The 20,234-nt window shown below is 38.9% G+C and overlaps 1 protein-coding gene across 6 annotated transcripts in view; it reads right to left on the bottom strand.

The window, feature by feature from the left end:
* The window catches only part of PAA1 (P-type ATP-ase 1), a 100,914-nt gene that overhangs the window by 72,131 nt on the left and 8,549 nt on the right, over positions 1-20,234 (bottom strand). For 2 of the 6 annotated variants that reach the window (XM_088947475.1, XM_088947472.1), the window contains exons 4-8: positions 15,975-16,041; positions 15,618-15,826; positions 15,352-15,425; positions 5,388-5,462; positions 4,951-5,228 (exon numbers count right to left, since the gene is read on the bottom strand). In XM_088947475.1, coding sequence (XP_088803601.1) covers positions 4,951-5,228; positions 5,388-5,462; positions 15,352-15,425; positions 15,618-15,637 — 447 coding nt within the window. In that variant the 5' untranslated portion in view covers positions 15,638-15,826; positions 15,975-16,041. The remainder of the gene's footprint in view (positions 1-4,950; positions 5,229-5,387; positions 5,463-15,351; positions 15,426-15,617; positions 15,827-15,974; positions 16,042-20,234) is intronic. The other 4 variants (XM_088947471.1, XM_088947470.1, XM_088947473.1 and 1 more) reach the window with 3 other exon arrangements.

Here is a 20,234-nt window from a genome sequence, read left to right on the forward strand (position 1 = left end):
TAGTAGCCAAGATGAATTCAATTTGTTGTCATGTTTCTTACTGCCCATTATTCTTGGCCCTTGTATCAAATGGATGTTAAGAATGCCTTCTTTAATGGCGACCTTCAAGAAGAAGTTTACATGGAACTTCCTCTTGGAGCGAACATCCCTGAGAGTGAAGGAAAGGTTTGTCGTTTGAAGAAATCCCTTTATGGCCTTAAACAGTACCCTAGAGCTTGGTTTGATAGATTCAGAAAAGCTATCTTAAAAATTGGCTTTACTCAATCTCAAGCTTACCACACCTTGTTTATCAAGAGAACAAATGGAAAAGTGACTATGTTGATAGTATATGTTGATGACATTGTTATCACAGGGGATGATATCTCTTGAATTGTTGAACTAAAGTCTTTCCTTGCTAGTGAATTTGAAATTAAAGATTGGAAATCTTTGGTATTTCCTAAGGATTGAGGTCACAAAGTCAAAGAGGGGCATTTATATTTCTTAGAGGAAATATGTCATTGATTTGCTTCAGGAAGTAAGGAAATTGGATTGTAAACCAGCTGAAACTCCAATTAATCCCAATCATAAGTTGGGAGTTGATGATGGAGATGTCCTTCCTGACAAAGTTGTATATCAAAGACTTGTCGGTCGCCTTCTTTACTTGTGTTTGACTAGACCAGATATATCATATGCTGTGAGTGTGGTTAGCCAAATATATGCACAAGCCTAGATCATCTCATATGCAAGCAATGAATAGAATACTTGCCTATTTAAAAGGATGTCCAGGAAAAGGGATGTTGTATTCTAATCACGAGCATCTCAAGGTAGAGGCTTATTCTGATGCTGACTGGGCAGGTTCTATTGATGATAGGCAGTCTACTTCTGGCTATTGTACCTTGGTGGGTGGTAATGTTGTATCTTGGAGAAGTAAGAAACAATCAGTTGTGGCGCGATCTAGTGTAGAGGCAAAGGCAGAGTATAGAGCGATGGCTCATGGAATTTCCAAATTGTTATGGCTGAAGAACTTGTTGACAGAAATGGGAGTGCAGATTGATACTCCAATGATATTATATTATAATCAAGCAGCCATAAACATAGCCCACAATCCTATTCAACATGATCGTACAAAGCATATAGAGGTTGATTGACATTTCATTAGAGAAAGAGTTACCAGTGGAGAGATTTGTTTATCTTTTGTGAGGACTGAAGATCAATGGGCTGATTGTCTTACTAAAGGTGTCTCCAAATCAAAGCTTAACAACAATTTGAACAAGTTGGGCATGACAAATATCTATGTTCAGCTTGAGGGGGAGTGTTGAGAGTGTAAGGGCATTTATGTCCTTTCATGTTTTTTTGTATTTGGGCACCTTTTCAAGGGCCAATTTGTAATTTTCTTCAAATGTTAAGAAAAGGAAATTCTTCAAGGTGTGAACAGTAACACACCTAAGTTTTACTACAAAACCTCTCTTCCTCCTCCTCCTTGATTACTTTAACTCCATATAGTCCATAACATGGCTGCCCTAACTGTTTTCCACAGCAATCCTCCTCGCTTCTTTGGTTGTTTCATGAAGTTTGGATCAAAGAGGCCCACCACCTCCTGAGGAGAAGTCCACTTGCAACCAAAGAGGGAACAAAGATGCTCCCAAATGCAAAGCACAAAAAGGCAGAATAAAAAGATATGGGAAATAGTTTCACTATTGCATTTATTAAGGATGCACAAGTGAGGGGAAAGGTGAAGGAATGAGAGATCCATCGTATGGACGCCCAAATCTTGCGGAATAAGGTGGGCGAATTTCAAAAAAAATTCTCTCCCTTCAACTGGGAATCGCATTCCCTATTTTAGAAAATCATATTTTCAAGGATCAATCTTGAACCATAAACTGAACCAGATCTAAATAAAAGCAGTAGGAGAGGATTATACTTGATTCAGAGAAATATTATCTCTCAATGGAGGTGCTCACGCCCAAGGAAGGATCCAAAGACTGCTCCCACTGAAGATGGCGCATTGTAGGATGGAGCAGAATCAACAGTGTTCTCTCCAAGAACCTAATCCTTCGCAAGAAGTAGCAGGATGGCACGTGAGCACAACTTCCTATCAGTCCCTTCACAAGGAACTGATGTCAAGATCGAATCTTGATTTCTCCCACTGAACTGGAGATCGAACTGGCAGGGTAGGCGGCAAGAAAGAATTTCGCAGGGATGCTTAATTCTTCCTTCTGTGATTTCAGCTCTAAAGAGGATGTGAATATGTGTCTTCTAAAGGCTGCCGCCTCTTCCTTCTTTTGTAACCTTAAAGGATTAGCTCCTAATCCTATTAGGAGTTGCTGATCCAAATCATATTTGGATCAGACATCCCTTTAGGTGATAAGGATAAACCCTTATCTTATCTGCAGATTAGATCAGCCTTCTCCTAATCTGAATGACATTCAGATCTGGACTCTCTGAGTGGATAGGGTTAAGATCCTATCCTATCTGCTAATCCAATCCCAGAATTCACCCCTTATTTAACTAGTTAAATTAGCCCAGTTCGAAATGGGCTTTAGGCCCATTAAGGTCATGTGCTCACTTAGCCTTCCTAACTGCTGCCCAATTGGGCTTCCTTGTATGGCGTGGGACCCAAACATTGATCTACACATGGGTTCGGCCCAGCCTTTGTTACAAAGCCTGGCCGAATACACTGTTATGGACAGTGCACCCCCTAAAACTCATCATATGGGCTCTATGGGCCCAACACTTACCCTAAGTGGTCCCTGGGCCAAGCCACCTTGTAACACCCAGGGACTGTGGGCAGATGCAAGATTAGCCCATCAGGTATTACCCTCTATGGTCTTACACTCAACCTCTCAGCCCATAATGATCAAACATTACCCGACAAGAGATGACATCTCCCTCGGCTACAAGGAACAGTGTTGCACTCTCTGCTTATATGGATCCCGGGAATTAAAACATTTTGCAAACATTTTGGAAACCATAATAAATATATATATATATATATATATATATATATATATACTTTTAGATATTTTGCAAAAACAAATCTCAATGATTGAAATCGATTGTCAACAGTCTTGATTTCCATCAGTGAGAGTGCATCCCCGATCATTACCTTTGTCCGACAAAGGAGCCGATCCTGTCACTATGATCACCCACTCAGATGAATTCTCAGATTGTCCCAACATACCCAGGTTTTGACTCCTGCTAAGGATCTCACTGATTGGTACATCAAAGACAACCCAATCCAACACCTAGTGCAGTATCATAATCGAGTCTAGGGGTCAGGTGCAACTTTCCAATTTTGCCTATTAATCTCCAAGGTCCAGGGCAATACTAGAAATCTGGTCCGGTTCAAAGATTCAATTAATCCTACACTACATATGCCTAGGGTCTCACCCTGGCGGTTGAGACAGACCACCCCAACCAACTTGGTGGCACATCAGTGTCAGCCTTATCAGGATAGGTCTCCCTAGACCGACCCATTGGCTGTGAACATTCTAAACTAACACGAGTCTCATTATGTGTCCAATTTAAGGGGATTACACAGAAACACACCAAAGGAACATGAATCAAATATGTACTTTATTCATTTACAATAAACTCATAATGTATATCGTTCTGATTGGAGCTACGGGCATACAATTGTCTAACAAAAGGCACTTATTTGGCCTTCTTTTTTGTAGCACGTTGCAAGTGTTGATCTTTCCAAGGAAGACTTCCCAACAAAAGGCTTGAATTTTAGGAGGGGTCAACTTACTCTAAATTTCTTTCACCGGGAAATTTTACCCCAAAGGAAGATTGCTGAATTAAGAAGTTAAAGAAAGAAGAACGAGTAAAAAATGTAGTTGAGGAAATTGACCACACACTTGTATCTTCTACATTGTGATCCAAAAAAAAAAGTCAAGTCTGGCCAAAAGAGAGAAGAGAGGTTCATATTCCAAATTCCGATTCCCTAAGACCCCTTCTAAACCCTAAGTCCCAATTTAAACCTGAGATAGAGAAGCTCAAAATTTTAGAAATGGGTTCAGAATTTCAGATTTGTAATTGGAAAGTACATAAAACATAGGAAATTGGGCCTTTAAAGGATGTTAGTCTATCCACAAGTCCTCCCAAATCAAGTCTCTTAGTCCATTTCTCACATCATACTGAATAAGGTTAAGGAAAGGCAGATAGACCTCATAAATTGCCTTCCAAGGAAAGGTTGAGGTTGCAATTGGGGCCACTTTCATGTCCCAGTCGTTGTCCGAGTGGCCATGCATGCTAGCAATGACCTTGTTCTAGATCCTATCTCTTTCTATGGGAAACCTCCACAACCACTTCCCTAGGAGAGCTAAATCCTTTTGGACTAAGTTTCCTAACCCAAGCCCACCCTTCTCTTTAGGTCTACTTCCCCTTTTTGGTGAAATATGATCATTTCTAATCCTATCTTTTCTACTTTTCCCACTCATCCATCTCAATATTTGCACCTCTGCTACAATTATTATTTATACATGTTTGTTGACAGCTGAACTCTCTACTCCTTTCAAATTGCCAGCCCTGTAGCCATTTTATTATCAAGAACTAATCAAGGTTAATTAAGAACAATCCAAGATCCAAGAAAGATTTTAGATCAGATTACAGGAAATAGAAGAGAAAGATTCGATCTTAACTAAGAAGATGAGAAAAACTTTTAAGAAGTGTATTGCTCATCATGAATAATAACTATATGATTAATAAACCAATATCATTTCAAATAAAGAATAAATACTTTTATACACAAGAAACCAGTGTACAAGTGCATTCCATTACTTATGTGCTTAATAGGAAAGCACAGCCCTCTCATAGAAGCAGTAAAAATCTTAGTAAGTCTAAATTAACAAAAAATACAAGTGCCCATAATACCAAAATGAACATAGCATCTCATAGTTTTCAAGAAAAAATAAATGGTACTGAATAGATGAACAAGAACAAATGTCAAAGGGAGTGATCATGTAATACCAATTTTGGTATTAAGGCAGCTATTGAACTGACAGCAAAAGATGATAAAGCCCCTAGACCAACTAAAGTGTTCATGTTTGGAGCCCCCCTCATCAGGCTTTTCAGACCATCAAGGATAAGTTGGCGGCCAGGACCAAGCAATGTGAATAAAGACAAGGAAAAATGAAATTCTGTGGAATGAAATGCATGCATCCATGAAGCATTAGCTCCAAGAAAATGAGAGAGATGGCCGAAGAGGCAGACAGCACATAATGCCCAAGATACAGCAAGGTTCCTACCTGTTCAAAATAATATATAAGTAATCAATCTTACAAGCAGAACGGATATGACAACAATATAACCTTTATAATGATTATAATTATGTTAAGAAATCTCCATTACAAATTAATGAAAAAGAAAATATTCCTTCATTTAACAAGAAGTAGCAAGATATATACCACTTTCTTGTAAGTGAATCCGTTTTTCATCCATCTTCCTTTCAAAAACTTGAAAAAAACTCTCCCTAGAAGAATCTGCACCCAAGTAAAAACTTAGACCAAATATATATAGACATCATGGAAAAACAGTATCTCTTAAAATCAAGTCATAGTTGAACACAGGGGATTTGAAATTTTCGCTCCAGTAGAAGCACATAACTATGAATATCTACTTACCACAAAAACTATCTTAAAGCTGTAATTGATTAGCCCACTCTTTATGTAGAGGTTTTCATATTTTAAATCCACCCCAAAAAGATACAAACAAAAAGAAATTAAAAGTTTAGTTATACAAGTAATGCTCTATCCCAGCACTAATCTCAAGACCACATCTTAACTTAGAAATTGGAATGAAGTATTGAACACTAAACAGACAAGGTAAAGAAAATCAAAGGACAATGTTAGAGATTCATTTATTTAATTGGTAACTAATCAGAAATTTTTTTTTAGAGAGAGAGAGAGAGAAGATAACAGATTTCATTAAAAAAAGGGAGGGATATCAGAACTATTGAGAGAAAATTGATTAAAATGAACCAGAAAAGAATAAAGTACAAATGAACAAGAGCCAACTGACCCTCCCCAACAAAGATCAAATGGGAGCTAGCCCCACTGCAGCTCTCCCCCACAGTAAATAGTCATCTCAAGTAATATATACATTCTAAACCATATTTTTCTTTGAGGGGGTGGGGAGGATCCGAATGTTAGGATTACTTTCATTATTAACAACAATAAAAACATTGAAATATAAGAAACTCTATGATAGGCAGAGAGTGCTTGTATATAGAAAGAGACTATAACACCAAAGTTGATTTCCAGTCCCTTCTGATTGGCATCAAAACAAGAGTACAAAATTCTCTTAGACTAGGAACCCAGTTCCTTCCAACGTAAGAGATCATATCAACAAAACCCTATTGTAGAACAGCATTTATCATTGAAGATCCCTTTATAAATTGACAAGGGACACTTTTTTGAAGATAAAATAAAAACTTTATTAATGAAACATACATACTGAAATGTATTTTCATTAATAAAAGTTCCATACTGAAATGTACAATTAAAGTAGGATTAGAGCCACAACATAGTGTCCACATATGCAAGATACAAGCAATACAAGGCTTTCATAATCTCCTCACACTCCACATTAAAGTACATTCATCTCATGTTCTTAAAACTTTGTATGCCAAAGTCCATCCTATTATAAGTGATAATGTTCCTGCAAATTCTTTATAGGGGTTTTGATGAGCCTTTAAACTTCAAAGATTATCCAGATACACTCATTCCAAACCCCCTTTCCCCTCCACCAAAGAAAAAGGAGGGGAAAAAAGCAAATGGGATTATATTTGATAGAATTTGCCTACAAGCTTCAAATAGATGGTCAAGACTACAACTCATAAGACCAAGACAAAATCCTCCAATGAGAAAAATTGAAAAAAGAACCCCATCTATCTAGTCATACTTCTATTAGGAACAAGTGTCTAACACCGACCTTGACATCATATGTTGATTTGTTGAGTACCACCTTAACGCCTAATTCAGCTCCTTGCTAAAAAAATCTGCCAAGTAGCCCTCTTGGCTTATAACTGATACGGAACTTGAAGATATTGAATGAATTTGTCCATGTCTCTTGACCATCCTTTGGATTGCAAACTAAACTCTCTCGTTCTCTCTACACATCATGAAGGGGAATGCAATACAATCACAGCCTAAGATCAAAGCATCACATAAAGGACCCATGCCTACTTCACTGTGTAACTGTGGCAGGAAAACCAGGGAATTGGAGGACAAATTTGTGCACTCCTTGTGGAATATAAACTTATACAAGAATCTTCAAAGGAAAACCCCAGAAAAATGGATTCCCTAAAAACATCAAAGATGTTATCAAGCAAATCTGGACTAGCAAACAGCCGCCAGAAAAAGAAAAGATCAGAGGTGGAGAGACTAATTCCCGACATAGGAGGAGATATAGAATTTAGTGGAAGAGGGGAAATAAGGAAGGTCTCTAAGTAGGGGCCATGTAAACTGAGGTGGGTATCAAAATCTTTGTTTTCCCATGAAAATTATCAGCTGGAACATGAGGGGCTTAGGCAATGCAAGGAAGAGAAGAGCAATAAAGGATCTCCTTAGAAGGGAAAGGCCAGATATTGTAATGTTACAGGAGACCAAGTTGGCTGAACTTGACAAAAGATGGGCTAGAAGTGTTAGGAAATCTAGAGGAATTAGTTGGGTTTCAGCACCTTCTTGGGGGGCCTCAGGGGGTTTGTCACTTTTTGGAGAGAGGGTTTTGTGGAGGTAGTGGAGGAATTAATAGGAAGTTTCTCGGTATCACTTTAAGTTTAGAAGTGTAGAGGATGGCTTCAGCTGGGTACTAACCAATGTGTATGGACCATGTAACTATAAAGAAAGGAATGAATTCTGGTAAGAATTATCAAGGATTTAGGGTTTGTGGTAGGGGTTATTAGAGTTCGGCCTGCCTGTTAGACTGATAACATTCAAGGAAAAGAGAGAAGAGAGAAAAGAGAAAGAGAAGAGTAGAAGAGAAGACAAGGAGGAAAAGGTCTGTGTTGAATGAGAGAAAAGTCAACTCTCCCATTTGGCCAGATTTGTTTTATATTACTAAAATATTATGCAAAAGTCACATGTGCCCCTACTTAAGTTAGGGACATTAGATCTAACATAAACTTACACCTCAGCACCTAAACATAAGCACAAAGACAGAAATACCCCTGCATACTCGACACTAACACTCCCCCTCAAGCTGAAGAGTATATATCATATAATCCCAACTTGTTACAAATGTAGTCCACTCTACCCCGACTCAATCATTTAGTAAACAAATCTGCCCACTAGTTCCCTGTGTTAGCATATGCAGCGTCTATCACTCCACTCAGCACCTTCTCTCTAACAAAGTGACAATCAACCTCTATGTGCTTGGTTCTCTCATGAAACACCGGATTAGAGGAAATATGAATTGTAGCTTGATTGTCACAATAGAGCTTCATCGGAGGATCAACAATGTACCCCATCTCCTATAGAAGGTTCCTTAGCCACACTAATTCACAAGTAGTATGTGTCATAGCTCTATATTTTGCTTCTACACTGCTTCTTGCCAAAACTGTTCACTTCTTGCTTTTCCATGTCACCCGATTACCCCCAAGAAAAGTGCAATAGCCTGTGGTAGATCTCCTATCAGATACAGAACTGGCCCAATCAACATCAGTATATCCTTCTATTTCAAGTTTTCCACCACTTCTGTATATCAAACCACGAACAGGAGCCCCCTTTAAATACCTCACTATCCTTAGAACCGCATCCCAATGTGGAACCAGAGGTTTCTGCATGAACTGACTTACCACACTAACTGCAGATGAAATGCCTGGCCGAGTGATAGTTAGGTAGTTCAATTTACCTACCAGCTGTCGGTATCTGAGGGTCTTCAAACACTTCACCCATATCATTGCTCAGCTCAGTGTTTGTTTCCATAGGTGTTTCAGCTGGTTTAGCACCCAACAAACTTGTTTCTTCAAGCAAATCAAGAACATATTTCCTCTGACACAAGTTAATTCCATGCTTAGACCTTGCTACTTCTATCCCCAAGAAATACTTCAATTTACCAAAGTCCTTTGTCTGAAAATGTTCCTGCAGAAAAGTCTTCAACCTGTCAATGCCCATTTTATCATTTCCGATAATGACAATATCATCTACATACACCACCAATAGGATTTTCCCTACCTGAGAGTCGTGACTGAAGACTGGATGGTCAACTTGGCACTGTTTCATACCAAATTTCTTTACCACCTCACTAAATCTGCCAAACCATGCTCGATGAGACTATTTAAGCCCATAAATGGCCTTCAGTAGTCGGCACACCTTACCATCCTCCCCCTGAGCAACAAACCCCGGTGGTTGCACCATATAGACCTCCTCGAGCAAATCACCATGCAAGAAGACATTCTTGATATCAAGCTGATAGAGGGGCCAATCATACATCGCAGCAAGAGAAACCACAACACGGACTAAACCAATCTTAGCAACCGGGGAGAAAGTCTCTATGTAATCAATACCATAGGTTTGGGAATACCCTTTGGCAACCAGTCTAGCTTTCAGTCGCTCTACACTACCATCAGGTAAGTACTTAACCGTATAAACCCACTTACAAACGACAACTTGCTTACCAGGAGGAAGAGTGGTGAGTTCCCATGTATGATTATGAGCCAGAGCTGAGAGTTATTCTTCCATCGCACGGCACCATCCTGGAGAGGCAAGGGCTTCCTAGACATCCTTAGGGATAACAACAAAGGATAACAAAGAGATAAACTGGCGATGGGAAGCGGAAAGGTGGGTTAGTGAAACATAATTAGAAAAAGGATGAAGGGTACAACTGCGTTTACCTTTCTGAAAGGCAATGGGAAGATCATGATCAGATACTGGGGTTGGGGCTAGTGTGGGAACAGCTGCTAGATCTGTTGACAATGATGGAGCTGGAGGAGGAGCCGGTACATGTGGGCGATGTGTATACACATGATGGATAGGTGGTCTTTCAACAGGTGGTGGCACTGGAGGCAAGGACTTGGTCACAACTAGAACAAGAGGAACAAAATCCACAACTAGAAGAGGAAGGGGAGGAGGTGATGAAGAGGAAGAAACATCACTGGACCCCAAGAAAAATGGTGTAGACTCAATGAAGGTAACATCAACTCACACAAAGGAACGTCGAGAGCTAGGATGATAACACTTATACCCTTTCTGAGTCTGGGAATAGCCAAGGAAGACACACTTAATAGATCGTACATCTAACTTGTCCATTCCTGGCCCTAGATTATGAACGAAGCAAACACACCCAAAAACCCGAGGAGAAAGAAGAAACGGAGACATGGTAGGAAACAATGTGGTGAATGGAGAATGACCATCAAGGATAGACGTGGGCATCATGTTAATCTAGAAGCAAGAAGTAAGCACTGCATCACTCCAAAAAGATTTGGGAACGTTCATGTGATGCATGAGGGATCGAGTTGTTTCCAAAAGATGACGATTCTTTCTCTTAGCCACCCTGCTTTGTTGTGGGGTGTAGGTACATGAAGTCTGACGGATAATGCCATGTTGGTCTAGGTATTCTTGAAATGATGAAGAGAAATATTCACAGCCATTATCGAAACGAAAAATTTTAATGTGAACACCAAATTGGTTGCGAATCTCAGCATAAAATTTTTGGAAAATGGTAAACAATTCACTCCTTTCTTTCATTAAATAGAGTCACGTCATTCTTGAATAATCATCAACAAAAATGACAAAATATTTATATCCATTGTATGACAGTACTTTATAAGGACCCCAAACATCTGAATGAACCAAAGAAAAAAGACTTGACATATGGTTATCAACTCTAGGACTAAAGGGAACATGATGATGTTTCCCTAACTGACACAACTCACAATCCAAAACAGAAAGATGACTCAAAACTTTCAGTAAAGGATGACCAAATCGGCAGTGCCACTGGAGAGGAGAAAGAGACGATTGGAGAGCTCTTGATGTACTTCCACCACCATCAAGATAATACAATCCACCAGCTCCATGCCCTCCACCAATCTTCGTCCCCGTCTTAAGATCCTGAAAAACACACGAAGAGGGGTAAAAGGTAAAGGAGCAATTAAGAGACTTGGTCAACTTACTAACTGACATAAGATTAAAAGGAAATTTAGGGACATACAAAATCGAGGATAAGGATACAAGGTCCATGTTAACATTACCAACACCACAAATGGAGGATGTGGAACCATTAGCAAGGTAATAGATTGTGATGTTGGGCAATGAGAGAGGGAAGAAAACACACCTAGAGTTCCAGTCATGTGATCAGAGGCTCCAAAATCAATAATCCAGGGATTGGGTGTGGATGCCAGACAAGTCATACCTGAGTGTGCGAGAGTGGCCGTGTTCTACTGAGATGTGGCCTGAACAAACCTCTCATACTCATCACGGGGAATACTCATCATCTCCTTACTAGTAACATCTATGGATGTAGAAGGTATCTGATCAGCTGAATGACTCCTGTCTAAAGCTACTATCACTAGTCACAGCATGATTGGCCCAAGTTGAGGGTGGACCATGCAAGTCATAGCAATAATTAATGGTATGTCCATCCATACCACAGTGTGTACACCTCCTCGGACTCGAACTATGTCCTCTGCCACAGGCACCCCCTGAATCTCGACCTCAAGTACGACCACCACCATGGTTATATGCAGGTCCACTACCACCACTCCAGCCATATGCCGGTCCACTACTGCCACTACGGCCAGACTGATCTCCCTAAGCTCCACCTCTAACACCACGGCCTCTGGATACTGCAAAGGTTGATCTATCGGAAGCATTAGGGTTCTCGGTAGATCCAATGGAAATCCTCCTAAGTCGAGCAAACACCTCTTCTAAGGAAGGAAGAGCTGACCCTCCTAGTATCTAAGCCCGCACTGGTTCATACTCATATTTCAGCCCCACCAAAAATCGAGTCACATCAAGTTGTTCTCTCTGTTGTTGCTGAATTTTGACATCATAAGTAAGGGGGTGATAAACATTCAATTCATTACGAATGTTTCTCATACTAGCATAGTACTCCTCAAGACTATGATTACCTTGTTGTAGATTAAAGTATTCCTTATACAATTGATATACTCTGGTTGTATTGTCTTGACCCGAATACAGCTTCTTAGCATGGTCCCACACTTCTTTGGCAATATCAAGAAACATGAAATTTACACTAATCTTGGGTTCCATACTATTCCATAACCATGTGATAATCTGTGCATCTGCATGCTCCCAATCGTCATACTCATGAGAATCGGTGAAGGATTTTCCATCCCTTATGTGTTTCACCTTCTTCTTCGCCTTAAGAAAGACTTCTACAAATTTAGCCCAATGTACATAATTTTCTCCATTCAACTTAATGGAGGTCATTTGAACATCCAGGTAGTCAGTAGGAACCATCACACTAGTCTTGCCATCACTGTTGTCTCCCATTGCTGAATTCTGGTATTGCTGAATTCGGCACACTAGACCACACTACGCACTGATTTCAACACTTACTATTGTTGTAAACTGCACTCTTTACACCACAAACCCTATCTCATGACTACCTAAAATATCACCACACTGTTTGAGGAACACTCCCCCTTCAAATCACATTGAAAGATGCACAAACCCTAGCACACTACAATCTGAAATCCCATCATACAATCTGAAACAGACTTATCATGTGATTCACACGAAGAAAATGCATAGAACCTCTTACCTGATCACTCGAAAATCAGACCACACAAGGCACTCACTGCATCACACGAATCAGCCCTCTTCTCTTCATCAATTAGGGGAGGGCTTCTTAGAAACTACAGCAACTGACCATGAACACCACAACTGGAGGCATAGAAATCTCCAAGGGAAGAGGGCGATCAGTCCTTTTCAGCCCTTTCCCTTATCTCCAACTGATGGCGAAGAAAGCAAGAGAAAACCCTAGACTGAGTGTGCAGAGAACAGAATTCTGGGCAGATCCGATTTGCTCAGTTTAGCTCCGATGCCATATTAGAGTTTGGCCTGCCTGTTAGACTGATAACAATCAAGGAAAAGAGAGAAGAGAGAAGAGAGAAAGAGAGAAAGGAGAAGAGTAGAAGAGAAAACAAGGAGGAAAAGGTCTGGTTCGAATGAGAGAAAAGTCAACTCTCCCATTCGGCCAAATTTGTTTTATATTACTAAAATATTGTGGAAAAGTCACATGTGCCCCTACTTAAGTTGGGGACATTAGATCTAACATAAACTTACACCTCAGCACCTAAACATAAGCACAAAGACAGAAATACCCTACGACACTAACAGGGGTGAGCAAAAAAAACCAAAAAACCGAATCAACCGAAACCGAACTTGTTGGTTCAGTGTTTTTAAAAAACTGAAGGTATTGGTTCGGCTTCAACCAATATAGAAAACCAACGGTTAACTGGACCAACCGGTATATATATATTTCTATATATTTTATACATATTTATGTATATTATATATATATCATTTTTTATATATTATAAATTAATAAATATGCAATATATATTTATAATATATGAAATATTATTTATTATTTAAATATATATATATATATATATTGGTTAGTACCCATCTTAGTTTGAGTCCTACTAGGATTATTGAGTCTAACAGTTTGACTCCTAAGACTTATGAGTCTAACAATTTAACCCTATTCTCAAGACCAGTTGGAGTTGATGATTCAACAAGGGCTGAGATTACTGGCTACGGTGCAAGGAATACAGGCTGCAAACCAACTAGGAGTGGAAAATCTGATAGTTGAAGGAGATTCTAAGGTGGTTGTAGGTTGGTTCTCGAGTCCAGAAATAGTTCTATGGGGCTACAGGGGTTTTCTTAAGAAAGTTAATTGGCTCACAAAGAATATGTCAGTCACCTATCAATGGGTCAGTAGATCAGCAAATGCCATGGCAGATTCTTTGGCAAAACAAGAAGTCTCAAGGTTGAATTATTTTCTGCTACTCTACGAATGTATTCTGTTAAGAGTTTGTTTATGCTCTCACCTCTAAGGGGAGGTAACATCTCGTGCTTCCTCTTAGGGTGAATGTGCACTTCCTTTCTTATTAACAAAATCATTATTCATTTATCAAAAAAAAAAAAACTAATGAACTGATTATTTAGTTGAAAGTCATATTGATGGCATCACTAACTAGCCAGCCAATAGCAGGACAATAAGCATCAACAAGGTTACCAAGATCAACTAACAACTACCTTGCTTAGTTGACCAAATTATTTTAAAGTTTTATTTCTATGTTTTATCTCTACCATTTAAAATAACATTATATGCATATTTATATTGTTATGCACATTAATTGCTTCAAGCATTTCCATGGTTGGTTGAAACTATATAAAATATAAACAAGGTGTAAAATAAAAGACGGTATTCTTTTCTTGTTACCCAGATACAGTTGGACAAGGTGTTGGATATGAAATTTACACTAAAAACTGTAGTATCCAACACAATACAAAAATTTCTACAGTTATCCAGGTACCCTAGATTCTTATAGGAACTCTTCAAATTGGTATTCTGATGATATAGGGTTGCCATAAACAAGGAGATTACATCTGATAGTCAAGGTAACACTATCTCTTCCAAATACAAATACAATAGTTCACTACCCCAGACTATCCACCCTTTTTTTATGCTTGCAAAACAAAAGGCTACATACTAAATATTCTACACCATATCTTTTACCAACATAATAGATTACATCAGTACATCAAATTTAGACACCTTATTTGTGGCCAACTAGTCAGCGCCTTAACAGCAATGGTCAACACATTGCTAGGGAGACCAAAATAATTAGTTATAACTTCACTACATTGACAAGACTATTGTTAACCCTTGCTTATTAGGAAGAAAATATCTCATGTTCACACTTATCATTGAAGAATAAAATATCTGAAATAATAAAAATAAATTAATAAGAAAGTAATACCGATAAGAATGAGAAACCCCAAACTGAAATGGAAAAGTGGAGTAAATTTTGAGCAAGAGCAAACTGATAAGCAATTAGAATTCATTGGTATTATATATCGAATTTGATAATGTTCAGCCCTTTAAAGGATGCAAGTCTCCAGTTAAATAAATAAATCTTAGAAGATAGTAATCTCTTAAGCTGTCTGAGGTTTTATCCAATATGTCAAAATAAATTTCCAGATAAAAGAAATGTTTTCCTTCAACCATGCTCACCAAAGGCAGCTGCTGACACCCACCTACTGATAATGAAATGATTCAATTGGACTTAACTTTTGAACCAATGTTTCCACACCTACGTTAAAACAGCCCAAAAGATGTTGCTCCTATAAAGCAAGTCACCATAAGATGGAAAAATCCAATGTACTAGTGACATACCATCATCCCCGAGATGCTCCTTACAAGAAATCCCTTGCATCCTTATGAAGAAATATCTCCAATAGCTCCTTGACCTGCCAATTACCCACCAAGCTTCACATAAATATAAAACCCTGAATATAATTACTTTCTACTCTCCCATTTAGATGAATTAAGGCACTTAACTCACCATTTGGCCAAGATGTGTAAACAATTAGTCTTTTCTTATCCAAAATTGGGAAAAACAAGGACCTAGCAGGCATTGATCTAATGAATTAATTTTTCACCTCAAAAAGTGTAAGGTCATGTGCCCTTAAACAAATTCAATAGGCTCCACCAAATCTGATGAATATGGAAAACGGAACGCTGGACCAGGAAACAACGAATTTGATGACAGGCAGATTTCTGCGCATATGATGCTATGTCACATATCCCTTCTCCAAAATAACTTCCAAGCAGCACAAACAAACAAGGATAAGAAGCTCCTCATATTTCCCTTCAAATGATCAATGACAAGAGAAATTAATTGAGAGGAATCAAGCTTTTTTTACATGCAGAAGTGAAATTCTAAAGCTGAAGGCTATTCAGGAAAGCTTGGCAAGTTTGAGGATTCAGGCCAGGTGGATTCCTAAGAAGATCAATACCATAGCCGATGGTCTTGATGGAAAAGGCCTTTTTGCATGGTGGCAGCTCCTTTTCTTCAATTGGTACCTGACAAGTTTTACTGATTATAATTGAAAAAAAAAAAATAAGGAGAAAAAGAGAGTAAAATGCATACACAAGTACCCAGCACTCCATAATTTGGCTATCCTATTAGCCCTCTCATTGCATTTTGCATTGTTACATGTCCTTTATTTGATAAATTGTGCCCCGAAACAAATTTTCCTAGTAGCTCCCTGTTTGGCCAATCTAACAGCCACAGAATTGGCTGATGTTGCAGTCCAGCTGTACCCAACATGCATCACCCTTGCCAATTTTCTCATCTCTACTTAGCTTTTTGTAGTAGGGAGTTGCATGTACATATTTTGTGCATCAGTGTGCATCCTCATCCTAAATATATTTTTTGAGAGAAGATAAAGACACATCCGATCAGCATCATCATGATGTCCAAGAGAGGGAACCAGTTGATTTGGTGAGTCCTAAGACTGTTTCAGCACCAAAGACGGCTCTGATCATGCAAGAGGAAGGTGATGGTGACCCAGAAAACTCAGAGGAGGTAACCAATATAAGCCCTACTGCAATGATGCCAGCGAATGATTGACCAACACTAAGGGAGGCGTCAACCTTAACTTTGAGGAAAATGCACCTCAACGGAAGGATGGGGTTTGTATCGGATGGAAGGAGTCATGATACTGAACCTTCTATTTGGGTTCTTTCAAAATGTATGGAGTTTGGCGCCTTACTGGGTGTGCCACTAAAGGGTATGGAAGAGATAACAAAGGCAGGTGGAGAGTAGAGTGCCTGAAGAGAAAGGAAGGAAATGTAGAAGAACAGAGAGGTTTTAACTTGACCAGCATATGCTACCTCTGTGAGAATGCTGAGGAGAATGTGCTTCATTTTCTGGTTGAGTACCTTTTCTCCAAGTTCATATGGGGTTTTTTCTTTAGGCTATTCAAAGTGGGTGGATGGTCTCCCAATTCGGCGGAGGAAATTTTCTCTAAATGGCCTAAGATAGCTGGGATTGACAAGGCAAATATCACTTGGAGTCGTATTCCTTTTGCAGTCTGTTGAGAGCTTTGGAAAGAAAAACAGGAGAGTTTTTTTTATGGGAAAGCTTGATCACGAGATCACATAACACTCCTATGTGGCAAACGAGTCATGGATTGGATCCTGGTTCTCCTAGAGTTCGAAGGAATCACAAAGGAAGATCTTGGTGCTGGATTCTGGAGTACCTAGCATCTGGCATGGTGTGTTTTGTTTTTTCTTTGTTGTATGTATGGCCTATGCTTATTGTATCATCTTTGTATTTTTTCCTCTTTTGCTCCTCTCTGTAGGGTTCTCTAGTGATACCACATCCCTTCCAGATGTACTGCTTTTTATTTTAATAAATTCTGTTTTTATTGATTACCAAAAAAAGATGTTTTACACGAGGACTATACAAAAGCTGCCCTTGCATCACTATACCCCCAAACCTTGCTTTACAAGAAGATTATTATAAACAAAAAGGGAATTATTAAACAATTTATGTGTAGCTAGCCAAGAAAATATTTTTCCCAACATCTTCTGGAATACACAATCAATAGGGCTGCTCTTGTTCTATTTTATGGAAATATTTGGTATTAATGTTCCCCTCCATCAACCAAGGACATTTGGACCTCTGTCTCCACTTCATCTCCTCTTGGTAGGCAACCTTGTTGTATTCTATTTTAGCATTCAGCCTTCTCCTTTTATCCTCCTGTGAGATTCGTCCCACCTCTTCAGCCCTACCAATTTCAAGAATGACCTCCAGACATCTGTTTTCTGATCCAGCCACTTGAAAACTTCATTCCTCTTCCTAAATATATAATCATATACATATATAGGTAGTGCTTTCCTTTTTATGATTATTGGTCAAACTATTTTAATGATATAGTTGAACATTTCTTAATTTTAGGCTACTTCAAATTTTCATTAATATTTAGTTAGTTGAAGATTCATGAATGTGTGAGGTATTTCTAGTTTTAAATTACTATGTTTCATTGGCATAAACTTAAAAGCAGTTGATCCCATATGATTGGAATAAGGCTTAGATGATAATGATGATTCACATAAACTTAAAAAGAACTGCAAATATTTTCTTTGGATAGCAACTAGCAAGAACTGTATGTGTCTGTGTGTAGGTAATAAAACAAGAGCTGTATAAACTTTTGCAAATAAGAATCATTGAACAAGTATGTTACATATTAGATGACTTATTCATTCTTTTCTTTTGATCAGTAACAAATGAGAACAAATTTTCTAGAATGAGCAAATCAAAAAAGAGAGGATGAGGACATAATGCTACCCTCCCTAAAACAGATAATACGAGAGATAGCCCACCTTGTGCCAACTACCTCATAACATTGGTCGATATGTTGCTAAAGGTGCAACTTGGGTGGGCCCAACCTGACCCAACCCGAGTTTCGGGTTGAGACTGACTTTTCAGGCTGCAGGGTGGGCCTGGACAAGAAAACTCTAGCCTGACCTAAATTTGGTTGGGATTTTTATATTTATATCAAAATATCTTTTTTCACTTGAAGTTACTGCTGTTAGCAGAACTTTTAGGTTGAAAAATAACCTAGAAATCGAAGAGAAGAGATAAGAAAAGAGAAGAAGAATAGTAGAGGAATGGGGGCAGAATGTTCTATTACTGCCGCCCTAAGCAGTATTATTTATATGTGTTTAACATAACATTAGGTAAAAGGACAAAAATGCCCTGCTACCTATAACAGTACAAGAAAGCAAGCATAAAGCAAAAATAAGCAACAAAAAACTGAACTTATGGGACCACAAGTAAATATATCAGGTCTGATCCACTGTATCACTACATTCTAATTATATAAACATGGTGTATATGTATAAAATATGTATAGATGTACATTTGCAAATGAAACTTGTTCATGTTTTCAATCAATTCTACTCTTAAATTGGGCCATAAAGCCCAATAAAATATGGCGCCATAGGAAAATATATATACATAAATTCTTCCAAGCCCAACCAACCTGCCCAAGATCAACTAAGCCCAGCCCAACCCAAACCCAGCCTAAGTTATGTTGGGTTAGGCTCAGGTTGGGCCTGGGTTGATAAAATTAGGATTAACCTCGGATTGAGCGCCTGGGCCTGGGTTGACCATCAACTCGACACAACCCACCAAGTTGCACCCCTAATTGTCGCCTCTTTTGAGCTACCACCATGACCAACTTTGGAAAGGACTGCTTGAAAGGCCTATTCCCCAACCACACATCAGTTCTCAAACTTTGATGTACAAAAAACACACGAGACAGTGAAATTTTCCAAGTTTTCTCCATTGAAAACATACTACATATGATTCATCTAAAAAAACTTATTAGTTATTACATATGCCAACCTTCTTCTGACCACCTTCCAACATAAAGTTTGATTTAAGGTAGGACAAGGTTTTTCGTGGGACCTTCCATGGGATCTCAAAGGGATGACCTCTATTGCAACAAAAACCTACAAAGCCTTCAGGTAGCCCAAATAAGGTTGTCTTGACTACAGGGAACAAGAACCTACCCTAAGGACACCTAAGAGAAAACATGACATCCTGACTCTAATGGTCTCATGGTCATAAATCCCCCCAAGAAACTCTAAATTCCAAAACCCAAAATATTACTCCATGAGAAATTTTAAACTCTTTCTTTTAATCGGTAGGAAAAAAATATTGTCCTCTGAATAAAGAAAATAGAATACAGTCTATAAAAATATCAAGCATTAGGGAAAAAGACCCCACTATAAATCATCCCAGAATTCTATAATCTAAATAATAAATTGACAATCCAAAACCTCATTCTGGCAAACTGTAACCCGACATGTTCCTTTTACTAAATTTTCTTGGGATTATTGCAGATAAGGGAAACTTTTAGGCCCTAATATCAATAAAAGTAATATTTAAAAAAAACCAAAAATAAGCTAACTTTTTAAAAATAATATCAATTAAGGGTAAAACACTGTTCATCTTCTTCCTCTTGCAATCCATTCATCAGCGCCGCCTCCGGCAACGCCTCCGCCAACCTCCGCCACCGTCTCTGGCAACACTGCCAGAGGTGGGTGGAGGCAGAGGCGGCGGGGGCACTGGTGGTCATTCCTCTACCCAATGCCGGCACCTCCACCCACCTCCGCCTCGGAGGCGTATGTGGCAGCGCTGGTGGGCGGAGGTGGCAGCGTTGAGCAGAGAAATGACCACCAGCGCCGCCGCTGCCGCCTCT

This window comes from Nelumbo lutea, chromosome 5, assembly GCF_056320005.1.
Source record: "Nelumbo lutea isolate HS-2025 chromosome 5, American lotus-T2T, whole genome shotgun sequence".
Classification (NCBI taxonomy): Eukaryota; Viridiplantae; Streptophyta; class Magnoliopsida; order Proteales; family Nelumbonaceae; genus Nelumbo; species Nelumbo lutea.